General features: G+C 41.6%; 1 protein-coding gene across 1 annotated transcript in view; it reads right to left on the reverse strand.

The window, feature by feature from the left end:
* Positions 1 to 770: 770 nt before the first annotated feature.
* Positions 771 to 18,901, reverse strand: part of lrriq1 (leucine-rich repeats and IQ motif containing 1) — a 226,967-nt gene continuing 208,836 nt past the window's right edge. The window contains exons 25-27 of the mRNA XM_078568561.1: positions 7,139 to 7,199; positions 6,527 to 6,647; positions 771 to 1,218 (exon numbers count right to left, since the gene is read on the reverse strand). Of these exons, the coding sequence (XP_078424687.1) occupies positions 1,094 to 1,218; positions 6,527 to 6,647; positions 7,139 to 7,199 (307 nt within the window). The 3' untranslated portion in view covers positions 771 to 1,093. The remainder of the gene's footprint in view (positions 1,219 to 6,526; positions 6,648 to 7,138; positions 7,200 to 18,901) is intronic.

The following is an 18,901-nucleotide window of genomic DNA, read 5'->3' on the forward strand; positions in this document are numbered from 1 at the left end:
ATATTACACTTAAAAAAAACATGCACAGGCTGTTTGAGAATGGCTATGGATTTCAATCTGACATTAAGGTTGTTTCTATTCAAACAAAACACTCAATTAAACATCGTATATCTGCACCACCAGTACACAATTATAAATTAGTAAAATAAACTATAAAAAATTACCATAAACTGTATAATAACAAACTCAATTCATTATAAAATAAACCTTGGGATCGAAAGGAGGAAGAAGTTATGCATAAGGACCATGCAAGCCATTGGTTTCAATCAACTGCAGGCAGTTTCAAATTTAGGCATCATGAGCTCCTCTAAAGTGGTACCTGCAGTCCACAACGTATAATGAAAGTATCAGATGGAAGGTGCTCTTGGTATGCAGATTAGAGAAACGCTGGATTAAAAAAGGTGCAAGTTTTGATTCAGGTATAAAATCTGATAAATTGTAAAAACAGCAATTATATTACTAGATGAAAAGTTAAGGACAATGTGCTGATGGTGGCACATTGATAGGTTTAGTTCATGTGTGATAGACCTTCTCATTCAGTCTGTCATGTAGTAGTCATTATGGATCTCTGAGACTTGTAAAATGAAACTATGGGGAGTGCTGTATTTATTATATAACTGCCCTTCGTACATTATTTTAAATGGATGATCTTATTTTAAATATTCAGAGATAGCATGCTGATTAGGATTCGGGGCCTGTTTTGTCACTGGAGTTTGCTCAGTATGATGATGTTAGTGCATAAAGAAGTACTCAGCTGTATAAGCTGTATGCTAGTTATACATATTTGTTTTTATTGTCTCACTGGTAGAAACTGAAAATTTACAGTAATCCATGTATAATAAAGCAAAGGAGACATAACAGTTAACAGTCATTCCATAATGCAATTTACATCACTAACCATCATTTTCAAGAGGTCAATCAAACAACAATTCTCACTGAAGTAAAATGGCCACATTTATATAAATGGGTTTTAAATTTCTATATAACAAGGGCAAAAAACATGTTAAGACCTTTAAATTTTAATGACATAGACTTTATGATCACAAACACATCCATTGACCTTTTACTGTCACTGCCTGAAGGCAGAAAACGATTACGAAGTTTTCCCTCGTCTCTTCCCACTTCCCCATCCTGTGCTGAGCCGCACACGCTTGTTTCGGAAAGATATGCGCTCTTGCTTCAAAGGTTTGGAGCCGGTTTTCAATGGCACCGTGACTTCTATTTTTAAGATAAAAATGGAAATACATTGTCTAAATAGTAAATAAGATAAAAATGAAATAAACAATTATAGTATGCAAAATAAATTGTACCAAATACTGATTCAATTCCCCAGAGTTTAATATAAATAAAGAAACCTTGTACGTTTAGCACATGTTATTTGGTAATCATTCTGCCCGGTTTGAAGAATGCATATAGTACCATGGATACATATCTCACTGCTTTAAGCACCTCAGCATTTTAACCCATGGTGATGCCCAAATAAGCTGGCTTTGGTCGCATGGCTAAACTTCATTTATTTCCTTTTCATGAAAGCAAGATGATTAACTCTGCAAGCTGTTCAGGACAAGGGTATGGTCAATAGGCATTAGTGGCATTGTGTCAGGTTCAATGGATACTTTGGTATGCATATTGTAAATAAGACTATTTAAAAAAACTTGTTAAAAAAGACATCTTGCGTTTTCTAGGCCCTTCATTTATATCACAAAAACTGCTGGTCTGGCAACACATCATTAAACCAGAAGGAAATTGGTTTTATTTCAAAGGGATAATTTTTAGAAATCTCCAAGATTTAAAAAACCCTGTAATTTCAGTACACTGGTTTGAAAAGTTACATTTATCGAGTTATGTTAGCTGTACCTACCTACACTGACACATACAACACATCTAGCAATCCAATTTACAATAAAACACACCACTTAAAAATGTCAGAGCAATTAGTACCATCATTTGAAATCCACAAGCTAGCAACTAAAGCACACCACAAATTTGCTTTGGGTTTAAGTAAAATCAGAATCAAAACCAATTTGTCAGGACCAAGTAAGAGTCAAATGAACACTTTAAAAATCAGATTATTATATCAGCACTGCCTATTTAACATAGACACGGAGATGGTCTGTATTCTTCTCCCTGTGTAGTATCTTTGTCATGCAAGACCTTCAGGAAAATCCTTCTCAGAAGGGCAGCTTTCTTTTAAAATAGGTCGCTTGCTATTTCCTGTCATGCCTAAGTTTTTTTCTGTGTCCGTGGAATGACCTCTTCAAACATTTACAGCTGTATTTTCTAGGATACTTCAGGATAAACCACATAAGCAATCTCCGATCTTAGGCCACAAATTAGCATGACTTTAAAATAGATCCAAAAACACCTTGTGTATTAAGAAGGCTGTAGCAATTGTGCTGACAAAATCTGCACTAAGTAAGGACAAGTCAAATTTATATTCCCCTCCCAAACAGTTCTTTGGATGTTGCCTTTGAAGTTCTGTTAGTGAAAATATACATTTAACCCCACCCCCCCCCGCATCCCTACCACCCCCCACCCCCCCACCAAAAATGTTTTGGTTCTAGCTATCGTTGGCAGTGCGGGTACGGGGGGCAGGGAGTCTGCTGTGGTCACTCTGTGTATTGACATCAAGATTTCCTATGAGTGTATTCAGCAAAGTCATTTACAATTTTACTAGAACTACTGACCAAAACATGAACATATTTATAATATAACTACATAATTTTTATTCCAGGATTAACAAAAACCTTCATTTCTAACTCCAAGATCTTCTGTTGTGTGTTGGTTTTAACAAATTAATAAATCTGTTTACAATAGTTTACAGATTTGGTAAAACTAACACATGAGGCAAATATTTGCATCAGGCTTAAAATATTTAAGAAATATTAATTATAATATTTAATTTATTTCCTTCTCATTCAATCTTATACCATTGCTATAAATAATTTCTCTCCTTTTCATTCAATTTTACACCATTGCTATAAAGCAGAGCCTAATAGTCATATTCTCATTCCCCTTTGTCTAATTTTCCATTATTTTTATTTCAAATTTTCCTGCAAGTACAAGATTGCACGACTGATGAAAGAGACAACCAGTGCCTTTCTTTCTCTAGCCTATCATCTATACCTCAATAACAATTTCCATTTATACAGTGACTTTAAAGTAGGAAAATGTCCCAAAGCACTAATCAGACAAAAACAGAGATTTAGTGGCCATGTATAGAAATCACTAAAAACCAGTGGACAGGTATAAATTATAACTAAAATGGCTAATTGAATGCTTGCTTTCATCTTGAGGAGGAGGGAATATAAAGGAGTGGAAGTTATGCTACAGTTATATAAAGTTCTGGGTAGATTGTACCTGGAGTATTGTATTCATTCTGGGCACCATACCTCAGAAAGGATGTACTGGCTTTACAGGGGATGCAGCTCACATTCACCAGAATGATACCGGTGATAAAAGGGTTAAATTATGAGGACAGGTTACATCAACTAGGCATGTATTCCTTTGAGTATAGAAGTGGTAATACAATTGACGTGTTTAGCATGATTAAAGGATTTGCGGAGTATAGAGAAAAACTATTTCCTCTGATGGGTGAGTCCAGAGCAAGGGTGGAATGTTAAGATTATGAGGTTGTTAAAATGCTGAGATTAGAGGTTGTTTGTTCAGGGGTGATATCAGAAAGAACCTCTTCACACAAAGGGTAGTGGAAATCTGGAACACTCTTGCCCAAAAGCTGATGAGTCTAGGTCATTTGGAAAAATCAAAACAATTTCAATTAGACAGTTTACAATATCTAGTCAACAATTTCAATTATAACCATTTTTCCCATTTCCTATTTTTTGGAGAACCAGTGATTCTGCTGTTGCCATTTAAAGCTACTCTAGACTCTTCATTTGTTTCTGTGAATGTCCTATTACCACTCCCTTTTGCCTTGCACCATCATCCCTTATGTCAGTTATTCATTGCTGCCTTCCAATCTATTGCAGACATTCCCTTTAGTTCTTTCCTCTCTACCACTGCAACCTCTCCCACCACTTTCCCTGCCTCTGTACATGTTAAAAACTATTACATAGAAGCATGCAGCATTGTAGGAGGTCTGTGCTTTGTGTCTGTGCTTTGGTAGAGCTATCCAATTAATCCCATTCTGCTGCTCTTCTGCCATATTTTGTACAATTTTTCCCTTCAAGTATTTATCCAATTCTCTTTTGGGTGTTACTATTGAATCTGCTTCTGCTATCCAGTCAGGTAGTGCATAAGACGTTCGCAAGAACTCATTCTGTAAAGAAGTTTCCTCATGTTGCCTCTGGTTCTTTTGACAATTAGCTTAAATCTGTATCCTCAGGTTATGGATTCTTATGCCATTAGAAATAGTTTCTCTTTATTTATTCTATAAAAAACATTTATGACTTTGAACACCTCTATCAAAAGCCCTCTTAACCATCGCTGATCTGAGAGCAACTCAGCTTCTCCAGTCTCTCCATATGACTAAAGTCCTTCATCGCTGGTACTATTCTAGTAAATCCCTACTGCACCGTCTCCTTGACATTACTAAATGTGGTGCCCAGAATTGAAAGCAATGCTCAAAATGAGGCCTAGCCTGTGTGTTATAAAGGTTTAGCATCATTTCTTTGCTTTTGTGCCTTATTCCTCTATTAATAAAGCCAAGGTTTCCATTTTTTTTAAACAACCTTCTCAACTTGTCCTGCACTTCCAAGGGTTTGTGTACATACACCCCTGGTCTATTTGTTCCTGCACCCTCTTTCAAATTGTACCCTTAATTCATATTGCCTCGCCTCATTCTTCCAACCAAAATATATGACTTCATACTTCAGTATGTCAACTTGTATCTGTCACATTTCAGCCTATTTTACCAGTTTGTCCATATCCTCCTGAAACCTGATCTTACCCTCCTCATTGTTTACTACATTTCCAAGTTGTGTATCAACTTCAAACTTTGAAATTGTGCTCACATCCAGGTTATTAACATATTTCAAAATGATCAGATGTCCTAATACTGGCCCCTAGGGAACACCACTGTTCAATTCCCTCCAATTTGAAAAACAGCCGTTCATCACTACTCTCTGCTTTCTACCCCTTAGCTAATTCTGTATCTGTGCTGCCACTGTTCTTTTATTCCCATGAGCTTTAACTTTGCTTATAAGTGTATTATGTGGTACCTTGTCAAACACCTTTTGAAAGTGCAAGGACATAACATCAACTGCAGTATCCTCTAACACTATTATTTTACAAAGCCTCCTCTTACGGTGACGGCTTCCATCAGTCCTTTAAAGATTGCAGGTAGATGACAATAAAGGCGCCAAATAAATGAAAGTTGTTGTTTCTGAAAGCAGCAGGCACTCTGCCAGCTGTGTTCAGGGCAGCTTAATTTCAGGAAGGAGTCCTCATACAGCCATTAGACCCCTACTTGCATGTGGAAAGGGGTTAATGCTTGTTTGGACACAGGCCCTGTATGCCTGTACAGTACTGGAGCCTTTACCAACACACGGGGAAATGCACTTCCAGCGTGTATGATCATCCCATCATACTGGATGTTTAGGTGTTGTTTTACACCTACAAAACTGGCTTGGCAGCACTGGATTTCTTGGCCAATTTGTTTAAGCTAACTCCTCACTTTGGCCGTTCAGAATGTCCTGGCCTTTGGAAAGGAGGACATGATAGCACAGGTAGGCAGCAGGAAGCGAAAATAGGATAAAAAGATAATGAAAAAAACATCCAATGGAAACCATGTCTAATAGGATATGATCCATCACAAGACAGCAGCTGCTAGTGGAATCAAACAAGATATTACAGCTTGGTATGTTTTGAATTATCGGTTCTCCCTTGGTTAGCACCAGCATATAGCATTAAGACATTCTGCGCCTAAAAATACAAAAATGTGCCTATCTTAAGATTTGGTGTTGAACCTCTGTTACAGTTACAGCATTGTGATAACTTCTGTGCTCTAATCTTGCATACTCTACGCGTGCTGCAAACCAGGATCAGTGTCCAAAGGTAACAAATGAGGTTCATTTAAGGACATTAAGGAAAAGTTCTGTATCCAGACAGAACGCCATATCAAAATGGCTGTTCTCATCATGAACAACTGAAATAGGCGTAATAGTTAAACAGAACTAGGCATTAAACAAATGTTGGATGAACTCCAGGATATGCAAGATATCATGTGAGGTAGATCTGGCTAACTTAGTAGAACATCATTTTCAAAGAACCGTCTCCATTTTGTCTTATGAGCTGCATTAGTAGAATCCTGTAATGCACTTCCACCTTTCATTTTGTAGGCAATTCACACAATCGGTTATGGATTTTTAATGTTTAGTGAAATAAAAATATATTACAGCACATGCATTATAGTTATAACTTAAACTATAAAACTACTAGAAGATAAGGTGATAGGAATTATTTAGTTTCCAGGCAATAACTGAAATGTTAACATTCCAACATCAGTACCACCTCAACGATTGCGGTACAAACGGTAAAATTCAAAGAATGCAGAAGTCTGACTTACTTGTAGATCCTGATGAGAGCCAGTGACTATTATTAAATCCATCACTTGGTTGATTTACAGTACTACCACTGGTTACGGAGACAATGTCTAAATCTGAGCATTCTCTACCTACATGACTTGCCTGAAGTAACAAAGCAAAAGTCAATTATTCTGCATGCAAATCATTAAATATTTTTCGAAATGAAAACTATTTACAAATAGTATCTAATTACTGTGACTCAATGGGGAGACAATTGCTCATTATTGGTTCATTGCAGCTTATTTAAAATAATTTCACAACTTTCTTCAATAAACAGTGAAACGTTTTTGCACTAACATTCTGAAAGTTAATCTTTGAACACATATTAACTAGAAACCTCTTAATAGATCTAACGTAAATTTTTCTTTCTATATCAAAGTCTACATAAGTACCAGGAGAATTAAAATATATAGAACAAAATAGATAATCACAATATGTGTAATGTAATAAGTGTATTAGGACATTACCTTTTTAGAAGCAAATGGCACTACAGGTTAACAGTAAAAATACATAATATTACCTTAGCATTAAAGTCCATCCATATAGAACTTTGTACGCATTAAACTGGTTTAGAGCTGGAGGCAAGTTCTTACCATGAGTTGAACCCGGCCACCATTCAGTACTTCTGCATCCAGCTCTGGCAGGAAGTGATGACTAGAAAACCAAAAGAAACAAGCACAACAGAATAAGACTAATGTGTTAGCCTAAATTTTGAATTATTGAAATGCGCAATTTTAAGCAAATTGTTGGGAAATAATACAATATTGAGATAAACTCAACCATATATATAGTGCCCATTAATTAGAATCCATTTACCAATACATGGCACAAATTAGTAATGCCACATTCTGACTATAACACCAAACTGATCCATTTCCTAGAATAATGATGGAATGTTACTCATAATCTTCATAAAAGGTCAGTGGGAAGTTTACAAACCATCATAATTCTGTAGCAGTACTATTTGTTGAAAGTTTTATTATTTCTTATTTCTGTACAATTAATTCCTGTTCTTTTTACTGTGTACCACAACCGGTCACACATACCAAGGGCGGAATTTAATGGTAGGGCTCTTTTTGGCAGCCCTGTTGTGATTAAGTCCTAATTGGGCAGCCCTCCCAATTAGGCAGCTTCCTGGATGCCAACACGGTTCCCAGCTTCATCAGGGGCAATTTCCCATCAGACCTTCGAGTATAGGGTGGATATCCTGCCCCTGAGAGCTGTGGACCAATTAGAGGCTGGTAGCACCACTGGGAGTGGTGGCCACTGCTGGTACTGCAGTGAGACCGACTTAAAAAGGATCACTGGAGCCCCTGGATAAAAATGAGTGGCGTGTTATTGCCAGGGCCAGACAGAGAGGCCCTGGCAAGCTGTTGGGGAGGAAGCGGGCAGGGGAGGAAGGGGCCGGCGGGAGGAGGGAGGGGTGGGGAGGCAGAGAGAGTCCCTCCATTTCCACTGGTAGATCCTTTATTGAGTTAAGGATGCTGCTAGAGTTCACCCGGTTTCCCACATGGTGTGGTCCTGGTCAGCCACTGTTAAAATGCCAGCGGCAGGAAGATGAGACCCTAAGAGGCCATTTAAGTGCCTCATTTGCCTTTGGCAGGGAAGCCAGCCTTGGCCCTTCCTATCCGGGACTTAATCGGGGAAATCCAGAAGGTGACGGGGGTCTTAATCCCGTCCCAATACACAGCCCCACCCCACCCCAGCCCGCCTCTTAAATTCCGGCCCAAGTCTTTGCAACTAATTGACCTATAAAAACACCAAGCATTTAATTCAATGCACTGCAAATATATATACACAGTGAAAGAGTTAAAGTAGGAAAAGTCTCACATTGTCTTACTAAACTGCATTTACTGTACTAAAAATATTTTAACTGAAATAGGAACAGTTATTGAGCAGAAGTATCAACTTATTAGGTTACATGATGAAATGATGATGCAGTCATTAACTTCCTTACATTTATTAACTAATCATCTTTACTTTCAACAACCTAATGAACAACATTTTAAACTAACACGTTGAATATATTAGACTACAGTAAAATTTCTATGTTAAAAGACAGGACATTAATAATTCTATGATATAAGAATGACTTCTACTTTCCTACATAAATAGCAGTGTGTACAATCATAAGCTATAAAAGCACTATTTGACTATTATTTGACTTGAATCAGGTATATTTTGGGCGTCACAATAATTTTTAAAAAAAGTACCAGATAAACTCAGCCCTTCATGTCCCGTTAAAGTTTACTAAGCTCAAAAGAAACTTGCTGTTGCAAATTAAGGATATAGTTTTATAAAATAAATTTGAGATTACTTAGGTGCGGCATACATAAAGACAAAATAGGAGCCTCGTACCTGATTTCTCGTGCTAGATCAATATGATTACATGAGTATAAAGAAAATGAGTTATATTGTAAATAATTGATCCGTTATTCCATTTGGTAAAAATTCAATAAAGGTTTTATAAAACTGGCAGTTTAATGTATTTTCACATAATGCCTGGCTGCCATTCTATGTGCTCTGTTGGGATAAATGAATACAAAACAAAAACATACACAGTAACAAAATGCACATGATCGTTCCCAAGAAGCCTAAGGGGTGCCAAAGACATTTTATACAGCGTGTCTAATGGCTTTTCAGGACCAGTTATGGCAAGCATTCAGCTGCAGGAAATTGAAAGAAAAGTTGTATTCTGAGTTCTAGCTTTAGGTTAAAAATCAGTGTGAGTAGGGTTTGCAATTTGGCTACTTATTTACCTCCCCTACCAAGAATGATGGTCTGTCATAGCTTCACCGCATCTCACTATCAAACTCTCCCCCCACTCCCTACCACCACCCCACCTCCAGCCCCCATCCCCTCCCCCTGTAGCTGAAGAATTACAGCATGCAAGAGAAGTTGAAGTTACTTGCATGGAGATTCAGGGCACACAGAAAGGAATAATCCTTTAAGAAGGGCAATCTGGAAAATTCATGTCAAAAATAAACTGGAGTTGAATTAAAGTGACAGAAAAGAGGCAAAGTACTTAGATTCTAAGTCATCCGCAAGTATATGGAGCAGTGTTCCAATTGCTGTCAAATCTCCTGCAACATTTGTTGCTGAATTCAATTTGTTACTTTTTAGGGGTAAAGTAAATATTCATCTAGAATTGTAAAGCAAACAGATGCAAAGAGATTAAGGTTATTATAATTTACACATCACATCTGTCAAAATCAACAAACAAATTTTTAACAGTTTGACATTGTTGACTATTTCAACACAGCCATTAGCACGTTAACACCTCCACTGGAACAACAAAGGAATATCAAGTAAACATGCTAAACATTTATCCACTAATACTGCTAACAGGTATCTCTGGGTTCATGCCTTTTCTTTAATCCATTCTTGGGATGTGGACATTACTGGCAAGGATGGCAATCATTAACCACTGCTAGGTACCTTGTAAACATGGTGGTGGACCTTCTTCTTGAACCACTAGTGGCTGGTTACAACTGAGTGGCGAAGGCGTTCAAAAGTAAACAATCAAATAAATGAGGTCAAAATATTGGCTGGACCAGGTCAGAAAATCAGGCTTCCTTCTTTAAAATACATTAGTGAACCTGTTTAATTTTTATGATAATCTGACAGCTTTGTGGTTTTTTTATTTCTAGGTTATTAAAATACTGAATTCAAATTCTCAAACTGTCATCAATTAATCTGGACTACTATTCTCTGCATTATTAGTCCAGGTCTCTGGATTAGTAGCCCTGTAACAAAAGCACTACACTACCATACGCCATGTTGAAATGAAGCTTACTTGAGCTAAGTACATCAAATTTAGATAGGAATTTTGACCAGTCTTAACTTTTCTTTAACCAACAAGTTATCTACATTAGTGGATTTGATTGTGGACATTTTCTATTTGATTATTTCAGATTTCTTGGCTTGCAGGGAGGGCGGGGGAGGTCTTCCATGATCCTTTATAAAGTATTATTAATTGTAAGTACTAAAAGATGTTTGTTATGACATGTTTAAGAGTATGTGCTAGTTTGCCATGTTTAACAGAATGCGCTAGCTCTTGCAGTACGCAATGTGCTTTTAAACAAAATTACAAATGCCATTTCTCCCTTACCCTTTTGCCCATTTCAATTAAAGAATTACTTTATTTGAAGTACTGTCACATGACATTCCAATGAAACATGTGAAAAGAAAGACTTGCATTTATAAAGTGACTTGCATGACTACAGGAGGTCCCAAAGCACTTTGCAGCCAATGAATCACTTTTTAAGCATAGTTACTGTTATAATGTAAGAAACATGGGGCAGAATTTTACATTTGGCATGTGGGGGCAGGATAGACACGCCAAAACGTAAAATGATGCGCAATGATGTCGGGCATGCGTCCCGGCGTCATCGCGCTGTCTCGCGATATTCCATTCAGCGGGCACGCGCCGGAGTCGGCTGCACACCCGCCGATAATTGAAAGGCCTATTAAGGCCATTAGCGTACTAATTAACTCCAAATTTACACTGCCCGTCCAGCCTTAAGGTTGGGGGGGCAGGTGAAAAACCCAAGCGGCCTTTACGTTTTTTAGGAAACCTCATCCACGAGTGGGATAAGGTTTCCTAAAGCTTTTACAAATTGAATAAAAACTTCTTTTGAAAAATAAAAACATGGCCCATCTCATGTGACTGTGTCACATGTGAGGGGACATGTTTCATTAAATTTTTAATGTTTTTAATAATTTCTTTAAAAAGCACTTTAATCTCCCTGAGGCAGCTCTGTGCCTCAGGGAGATTGAAGCGCTCTTTCGCACACATACACGAAAGAGTGCTGGACCCGACTCTCCCTCCTCCCACACAGGTAGCACTTAGTGTAACTGACTCGCGTAAAATTGCAATGCCCAGTCGATCACAGGCGGCAGTCAGCTCCACGACCGCCCCCGCCCGCTCCCACTGAGCTCACCCGACCATTGTAAAATCTTGGCCATGGCAGCAATTTGTGCACGATTTCCAGAAAAGGTTGCTATTCCTTTAAAGCACCATCCACCCATTTCTTCTTGTGGGAGAACATCTGCATCCCCCTTTGTTGTGGGGCAAGTGTTTGAAAAATTAAGATTTACTAAAAACCCTTTCTATAGAAGCTTGGCATATTGAACTGGAGAGTTCCACAGTAATAGCAGAGAATTCCTTTTAGGAGATAAGTGGATTGCTTGTCAAGCTGTTTTAAACAGGAGCCTAGATATTTTTTAAAAGGATGTGTGTGTTATAACACTTAACACATAATGTCTTATTCTGCTGATAAGGCAAAGTTGTGTGTAACTCGACTGTTTTCTTCAGGCCACAAATTCTAATCACTGTAAATAGGCACATCTCAGCTAATTTCTCTTATGCACATCCTTATGTAAATTACAGGGTAATTCTTAAAGCAAATTTTTGGTTTGATTACATGTTAATTAGAAGAGATGCTTGTAGATTCCTGGTTCCTTTCAAAACTCAGAATAATTAGCAGGAAAAGACTCACCCATTGGCAGCTCCACATTAAAACTACAGGGCTCTGCCGGCCACTACTTGACCTCACCCTGTCCTTATTGCTCCCCCTCCTCTTGGCCACTCCCCGGTCATTTCCCACTTTCTCTCAAGATCTACCTGATTTACATTCAAAACAGCAATCGCAAATTCAAATGTTCTTCATTGGCAAGTTGCCTAGAGATATTCTTCAGGTGTCTGCAGCTCACTATTTTGATGTAAATTAGACTCAAGGCCCAATATTGGGTGGGCCTTGGGCCTACTTGGAATTCTAATTTGTAGACCCATGTTTTATGCTGTTCCCGTATGAGTACCATGGGGTATAAAATTCAGGAAGGGTGCATGTGTCCCATGAAAATATTGGGAAAGAAACACCTAAGATTTCACTGCTTAGAGATGGCATTCTGGATTTTCTGCTTCCAGAATAAGCTACAGAGCCAAGTTTTATATTTTTCTATGAAAAATAAAGTAAGTGTACAAAACTTTAGTACCATCGCCAATGATCTGCAGCAAAGCATAAGCAAGTACCAATGAGATCAAAGAAGATAATACAAAAACTAGGAAGTCTGGTTGACTGTGAGAAAACCTGTAAATTATTTTGGGAGAATATAGGCAGATTAATAGATTGGACAGAGAGATTTCAGATGAAAATTAATGTGGAATATTATGAAACAATAAGTCTCCAAAGGAAGAATGGAAAGAAATATACCTTAACTTGTAAATCTTTAAAAGAACGTCAAATACACTAAGAGGTTCAGATACACAAATCTTGAAAAGTGAGAGGACACATTGGTAAAGGTGCGGAAAAAGTATCTGGCACATTAGGTTTTGTAAATAGATGCTCAGAGTATAAAAGTAAAGTGATGCTACTCCAATAAAAATCACTGGTTGAGATGTCATTAGAATATCAGATGCAATGTTCAAGTGTCACATAAATTCAGTTGGCAAAGGGTGGCATGTGTTCCAGCCACCTGGTGATGTCACTGGGAAGCCTGATATACTTAGGGTTTCATTTTAATATGATGAACTACCAGCGCTAACTGTACTCCTTACAGGCAGCTTGCCTATTAGGGAGGTGGGATATTTGGTGCACCAGCTGCTATTTAAAGAACAAAAAAGAGGAGTAGGCCATCTGACCCTTCGAGCCTGCTCGACTATTCAGAATGATCACTGCTGATTTATCTTTCCGCACTAACTTTATATCTCTTAATTCACTTAGGCCAGAATCTTCAGGTTGGCGAGCGGGGGCGGGCCCCGCTCACGGATGCATAAAATGACACACGGTGACGTCAGGTGTGCGTGTCATGCTGGGCGGGCCTTAATTGGCCCGTCCATGTAAAATGGTGGCGTGCAGCCGATCGCGGGAAGCGATTGGCTGCGCGCCCACCCGCACCCACTGCTGCCCAACCCCCCCGACAGGGAGAAAATTCTCCCCTTAGTGTCTAAAAATCCATCGATTTCTAACTTGAAAATGCTCAACAATTGAACATCCACAGTTTTCTGGGGTAGCGAGTTCAAAAGATTCAAAATGCTTTAAGTAAAGCAGATTTTTCTTATCCCAGTCGTAAATGGCCAATCCTTTATTCTATGCCAGCCAGGGGAAAGATCCAACCCCAAACCAACCGGTCACCCTACCTCCAGCAACTATCATGTCAAGTCCCAAAAAACATTTATGGCCAAAATTTTCCGTTTGGCGGGCGGGCGGATGGAGCAGGAGTGCACATGGGTGGGCGCGGACCTGATCGGTGCCCGCGATTGGGGCCGCAATGCCATTTTGTGTGGGTGGACCAATTAAGGCCCGCCCAGCGCATTTCCGACTCCCGTGGATAGTGGGAGTGTGCGAGTTGCGGTGGGCGTGCACAGACCATCGGGTCCAACGGCGACCCGGCAGTCTGTTTAAAGGAAGGCCTGGCATCCTCTTATAGGTTACTTGCAATGGCCACCTAGAGACCCAACCGCAGGGGGTCTCCTTAGCAGGAGGAGGGAAGGGCAGAGGAGCAGGGCAGGTTGCAGGGTCTGCCACAGGAGCAGGGCAGGCTGCAGGGTCTGCCACAGGAGCAGGGCAGGCTGCAGGGTAGGCCAGCGGGGGGCCAATGTGCCCCTCACTTTTCTGATAATTTTCTTGCTGCCCTCCTCGAGGAGGTGGCAGCACGGCGGGAGGTGTTGGTCCCCCAGGATGGGAGGAGGAGGACCCCCCACATGATGAAGCGTGCCTGGGAGGAGGTGGGGGAGGTGGTGAGCTCCCGTGACGTGGTGCGGCGCACCTGGATCCAGTGTCTTAAGTGCCTCAACGATCTATTGCGCTCTGGAAGGGTGAGTACCATGTTAGCATTGGGCATTTAACCCAGCAGGTAGCCTTAGCCTTTGAGGGCCCCCCCCTCCAAGCCTTACTGTGATGACTGCATTGAATCATGTTGGGCATTTCTCGTACGCTGGGTGGGCAAGCAGATAGTGCCCATGCTTAAATCAGCCTCAGTGGTTCATGAGGAGATAGGTTCTCTCCCGCACCATGTGTTGCTCTTAGTCGTACATGACTAGTCTGGGGGCAGCCTGCAGGAGACGCAGCTATGCGCATACTCAGAACTCCAATACATGCCCTATTCACAGTGATGTGATTGTGGAAGGGGAGCATCAAGGTCTCATGGCCAAGAGCCATCTGCTGCCCTCGACGCCACACCTAGTTGCGCCTCCTTGCTATGGAACTAAGACCGTGTGTTTCCTAAAGTAGTGGATGCAGAATGTGTCCAAGGTGGCCGCTGGGGTGGGGCGTTGGGAGCAGGTGTACTATCTTTTTGTGACTGATCAGTAATAGCATGGAGAGGAGGCACTGGAGGCCTGAGATGGGCCACTGTGGTTGGGGTGCAGCATGCGCGTGCAGAGTCCATGTGCGATTAGAAGTAATGAATGGCCTTCTCTGTTTTTCAGGAGAAAAATGCTCACAATGTCTGTGAGCGTTCGCGGACTGGAGGCGGCCAGGCCCAGCTGATGGTTTTGAGCTGATTCGAGCAGGAGGCGCTGGAGTTTGTGAGGCGCCATGCGCCCAGGTCCACAGGTGTCAGTGAGGCTGGGGTGGAACGGCCAGGTATTTGAGGTCCACATTGACATCTGCTCTGTCTTCCCACCATCCATAGCACTGATGATTGTTTGAATCATTATTGTTGCAACATTACTCATTCACAGACTGATAGAGTCAGAGGTGTGGGTCATAGACAAAGGTCCCTCGGCCCTTCTAAGGTGCGCGTGTCAACCACCTTCCAAAGCCGTCTTATCCCATTTCCAAGAACTATCCCCATGGCCTTGTATGCCATGGCATCGCAACTGCACATCCAAATACTTATTACATGTTAGGAGGGTTTCTGTGTCCACCACCCTTTCAGGCAGTGCATCCCACATTACTGTGTGCAGACGTTTCTCATCACCTCACCTGTCAACCTCATGCCCCTTACCTTAAATCAATGCCACCAGGTTACTCATCCCTCTGCCAAGGAGAAAAGTTCCTTTCTGTCGGCCCTATCTATGCCCCTCTTAATGTTATAAAGCTCAATAATGTCACCCTTCAATCTCCTTTGCTCCAGGGGAAATAACCACAATCATGTCTCCTCATAACTCCAACTCTCCTGCCCAGCATGCATCCTGGTCAGCGATCTCTGCACTCTCTCCACTCCAATCACATCCCTCCTGTGAAGCGCATTTCACAACTACACGCAGAACTATAGCTGTGGCATAGGTAGCGTTTTCTGCACTTGCAACATGACCTCCCTGTTCCTGCATTCTATTCCTCGGCTAATAAAGACATTTACCTTCTTAAACACCTTATGTACCTGTCCCGCTGCCTTAACGGGCCTGTTGACATGCACAGCAAGGTCCCTCTGATCCTCGTTACTTTGCAGGGTCCTACCATTCCTCGTGTGTTCCTGTACCTTGTTTCTCCTGCCCATGTGCATCGCCTCACACTTATCCACATAACATTCCATTTGGCATTCCTTAGGCCATCTGGCCAGCCCGTCTGTATCACCCTACAGCCAGCCATAATGCTGAGCCGGAGCACTGAAGAACTCTGGTACCTGGGAGTGTCTGAGGATGTAGGCTGCCTGGGAACCTTGCACAGACTTGTAGATTCAGCATCCTGAGATCACACACTATCTGCACCTTCATGGAGTGGAAGCCCTTCCTGTTGACGAAGGCACCGGGCTCACCTGCTGGCACCTTGATGGCCACATGTGTACAGTCTATTACACCCTGGACGTGGGGGAAGCCAGCAATGGCCGCGAAGCCTCTGGCTCGCTGTGTCTGGCTTGCCTGGTCCCAGCGGAAGTGGATTAAGGTCAATGTACACCTGAACAGAGCGTCTGTGACCTGCTTGACACAAGTATGGAGAGCTGATTGGGAGGCACCGCAAAGATCACTCACCGAGCCCTGGAAGGAGCCAGAGGCATAGAAGTGGAGGGCAACTGTGACCTTCAGAGCTGCTGGCATGGGGTGCCTGCCCACAGAGTTAGGAGAGATCTCAGGGCCAATCATCTGACAGATGTAGTTGACTGTCTCCCTTGACAGTCGGAGCCTCCCTCGGCACTGCACCTCAGTCATATTGAGTAGCTGCTTCGCCAACTGTATACCCTGGCAGCAGGATAGTGGTGTCTTCTGCGGCCCCTTCCACCTTGGTCTACCTCTTGGCCCTGCGCCCCTTGTGCTTGTGCCTGTACTCCCAAAGGTGGCTCCCCTGGAGGCTGATTGTGCACCCCTGGTCTCCTCCTTATTCTATCCCTCCCTTCCTCCTCAGAGGAGCTGCCTCCAGTGGACATGTCAGAACCCATACCCAGGCTAAAGGGAAGCCTCCGGAAAGCTGCAGGCCCAATAAAGATTCCTGACTGCAGAGTGCTGAGCTGAAAGTTCAAAATACACAGAAAACTGCTGGAATACGTTCTGAACTGTTACAGATCACACAGGCAAGTTTAAAAAACTTTCTGCAATAAATACTCACAGACCAGATTGACAACCCCACTGAGCCCTCTTATCTCGCCCGGATGAGTTTTATTAAAAAGTCTCTTACCCGCCTGCCAGTTGCGCCTGTGTGCTGAGCCGAAGATCGCACGGACGCGTGAAAATCGGCATCGATTGCTGACCCAAGGGCCTTAACTAGCCCATTAATTAATGGCGGGCGCGCGTCGAACTTCATCGTGCGCCTGCCCAGCGAAACGTTGCCATGGCGCAAGGTGACGTAAGGACACTCACCGTGCGTCATTTTACGTGCTGACGTATGGGGCCCACCCCCCGCACATCAAGCACAAAATTTTGCCCTATATGTTTCAATTCGATCACCTCTTATTCTTCTAAACTCTAGGGAATACAGTCTAGTCTACGCAGTACTCAATAACTCCTCATAGGACAATCTCCTCATCCCAGGAATCCGTCTAATAAATGTCTGCTGCTTTTTCTCTTCTTCTTCTTCTTCAGGTACCATGTTTTACAATGTCGATGATCATGGCTCTCCAACTTTCACAAATCTTAAATTGCCAATATCTTGGTGGTGTTCTCAAACCTTTTAACTTCTATTTCTGAAACTGTGAGTGCATTTCCTCCTGTCTTCCTTTGGCTCTACTGCCCTCAATTTTACCAGTCACTACCAGATGTTCTAGTTTCTCTCTCCTAAGTATGTGTCCAAAGAATGATATTTGTCTCTTGATGACATTCTTCTTGAGCATCTGCTTTCCTCAAAACTTCCTCATTAGGTGTGTTGCCCAACTAATCCTCATCATCCGTCTCAGAAACCACATCTCTGTTGACTTTAATTTATCTTCATTGCCTAGCTCATATTCCAACTTTTGCATCCAGTAACATTGACCAGATGTAGCATTTTAGTAATCTCATTATGCTTTCCATAGCGGTTCTTCCTGCTAAAGGGGCCTGACATTTTGTGAAAGTTTCTTTCGCAAGTGGCATGCACTTCCTGTCTGCTGAGAGGATGGCTGTACCCAGGACCTCCAGACTTATAGTTGGTGTGATGGGCAATAAGTCAAGAGGAAATAAGAACAGAAAATGCTGGAAAAACTCAGCAGGTCTAGCAGCATCTGTGGAGAGAGAAACAGCATCTGTGGAGAGAGAAACAGTTAACGTTTCAAGTCCGTATGACCCTTCTTCAGAAGGAGGGTCATAGGGACTCGAAACGTTAAACCTGTTTTTCTCTCTCCACAGATGCTGCTAGACCTGCTGAGTTTTTCCTGCATTTTCTGTTCTTGTCACAGATTTTCAACATCTGCAGTATTTTGCTTTTATCTTAGAAGTCAAGAGGAGGTCCTCTTCCACAGTGCTGCATGTTGTGACCAAGCAAATTGTGTAACTTCATTGCAGAGAGGTGGCTGATCATGTAAAAACCATAAGCATTGCTGCAAGGATCTAGCAATAATGCAGGAAAAAAATGACCTCACCAGGTCTGCAAAGGCTCCCATTCACATCTCGCTTACTCTCTGCACAATCTTCCCCATCTTATTTTAACTCCAGCAGTACCAAATTTTTCCTGTTTCGCTTTCCATGCTTTTCATCCAATTGCAAATGCACAGTCAGGATCTGCTACTGCACTCACAATCACTATCCATTCTTCTGCATACAAACCATCTTCACAACACTTCAGTAGGGCACAGACATTAATGCACTCCCACTCTTCTTGCAAGACATCCTGGCAGGAATTACTTGATCAAGAAAATAGCTGCCACTGAAGCAAGTGTTGGTACCAGTGGAGGAAACTCCCATCATCATTGTTAGGGGTGGGCACAAAGCATTGCAGATAGCAAGTTTGGTAGACATGTATAGCAGATGGGTTAAACATCCTCCCTTCCTTCTTTCCCTGTATGTG

The sequence above is a fragment of the Cetorhinus maximus genome, chromosome 22 (assembly GCF_964194155.1).
Source record: "Cetorhinus maximus chromosome 22, sCetMax3.hap1.1, whole genome shotgun sequence".
NCBI classification, from domain to species: domain Eukaryota; kingdom Metazoa; phylum Chordata; class Chondrichthyes; order Lamniformes; family Cetorhinidae; genus Cetorhinus; species Cetorhinus maximus.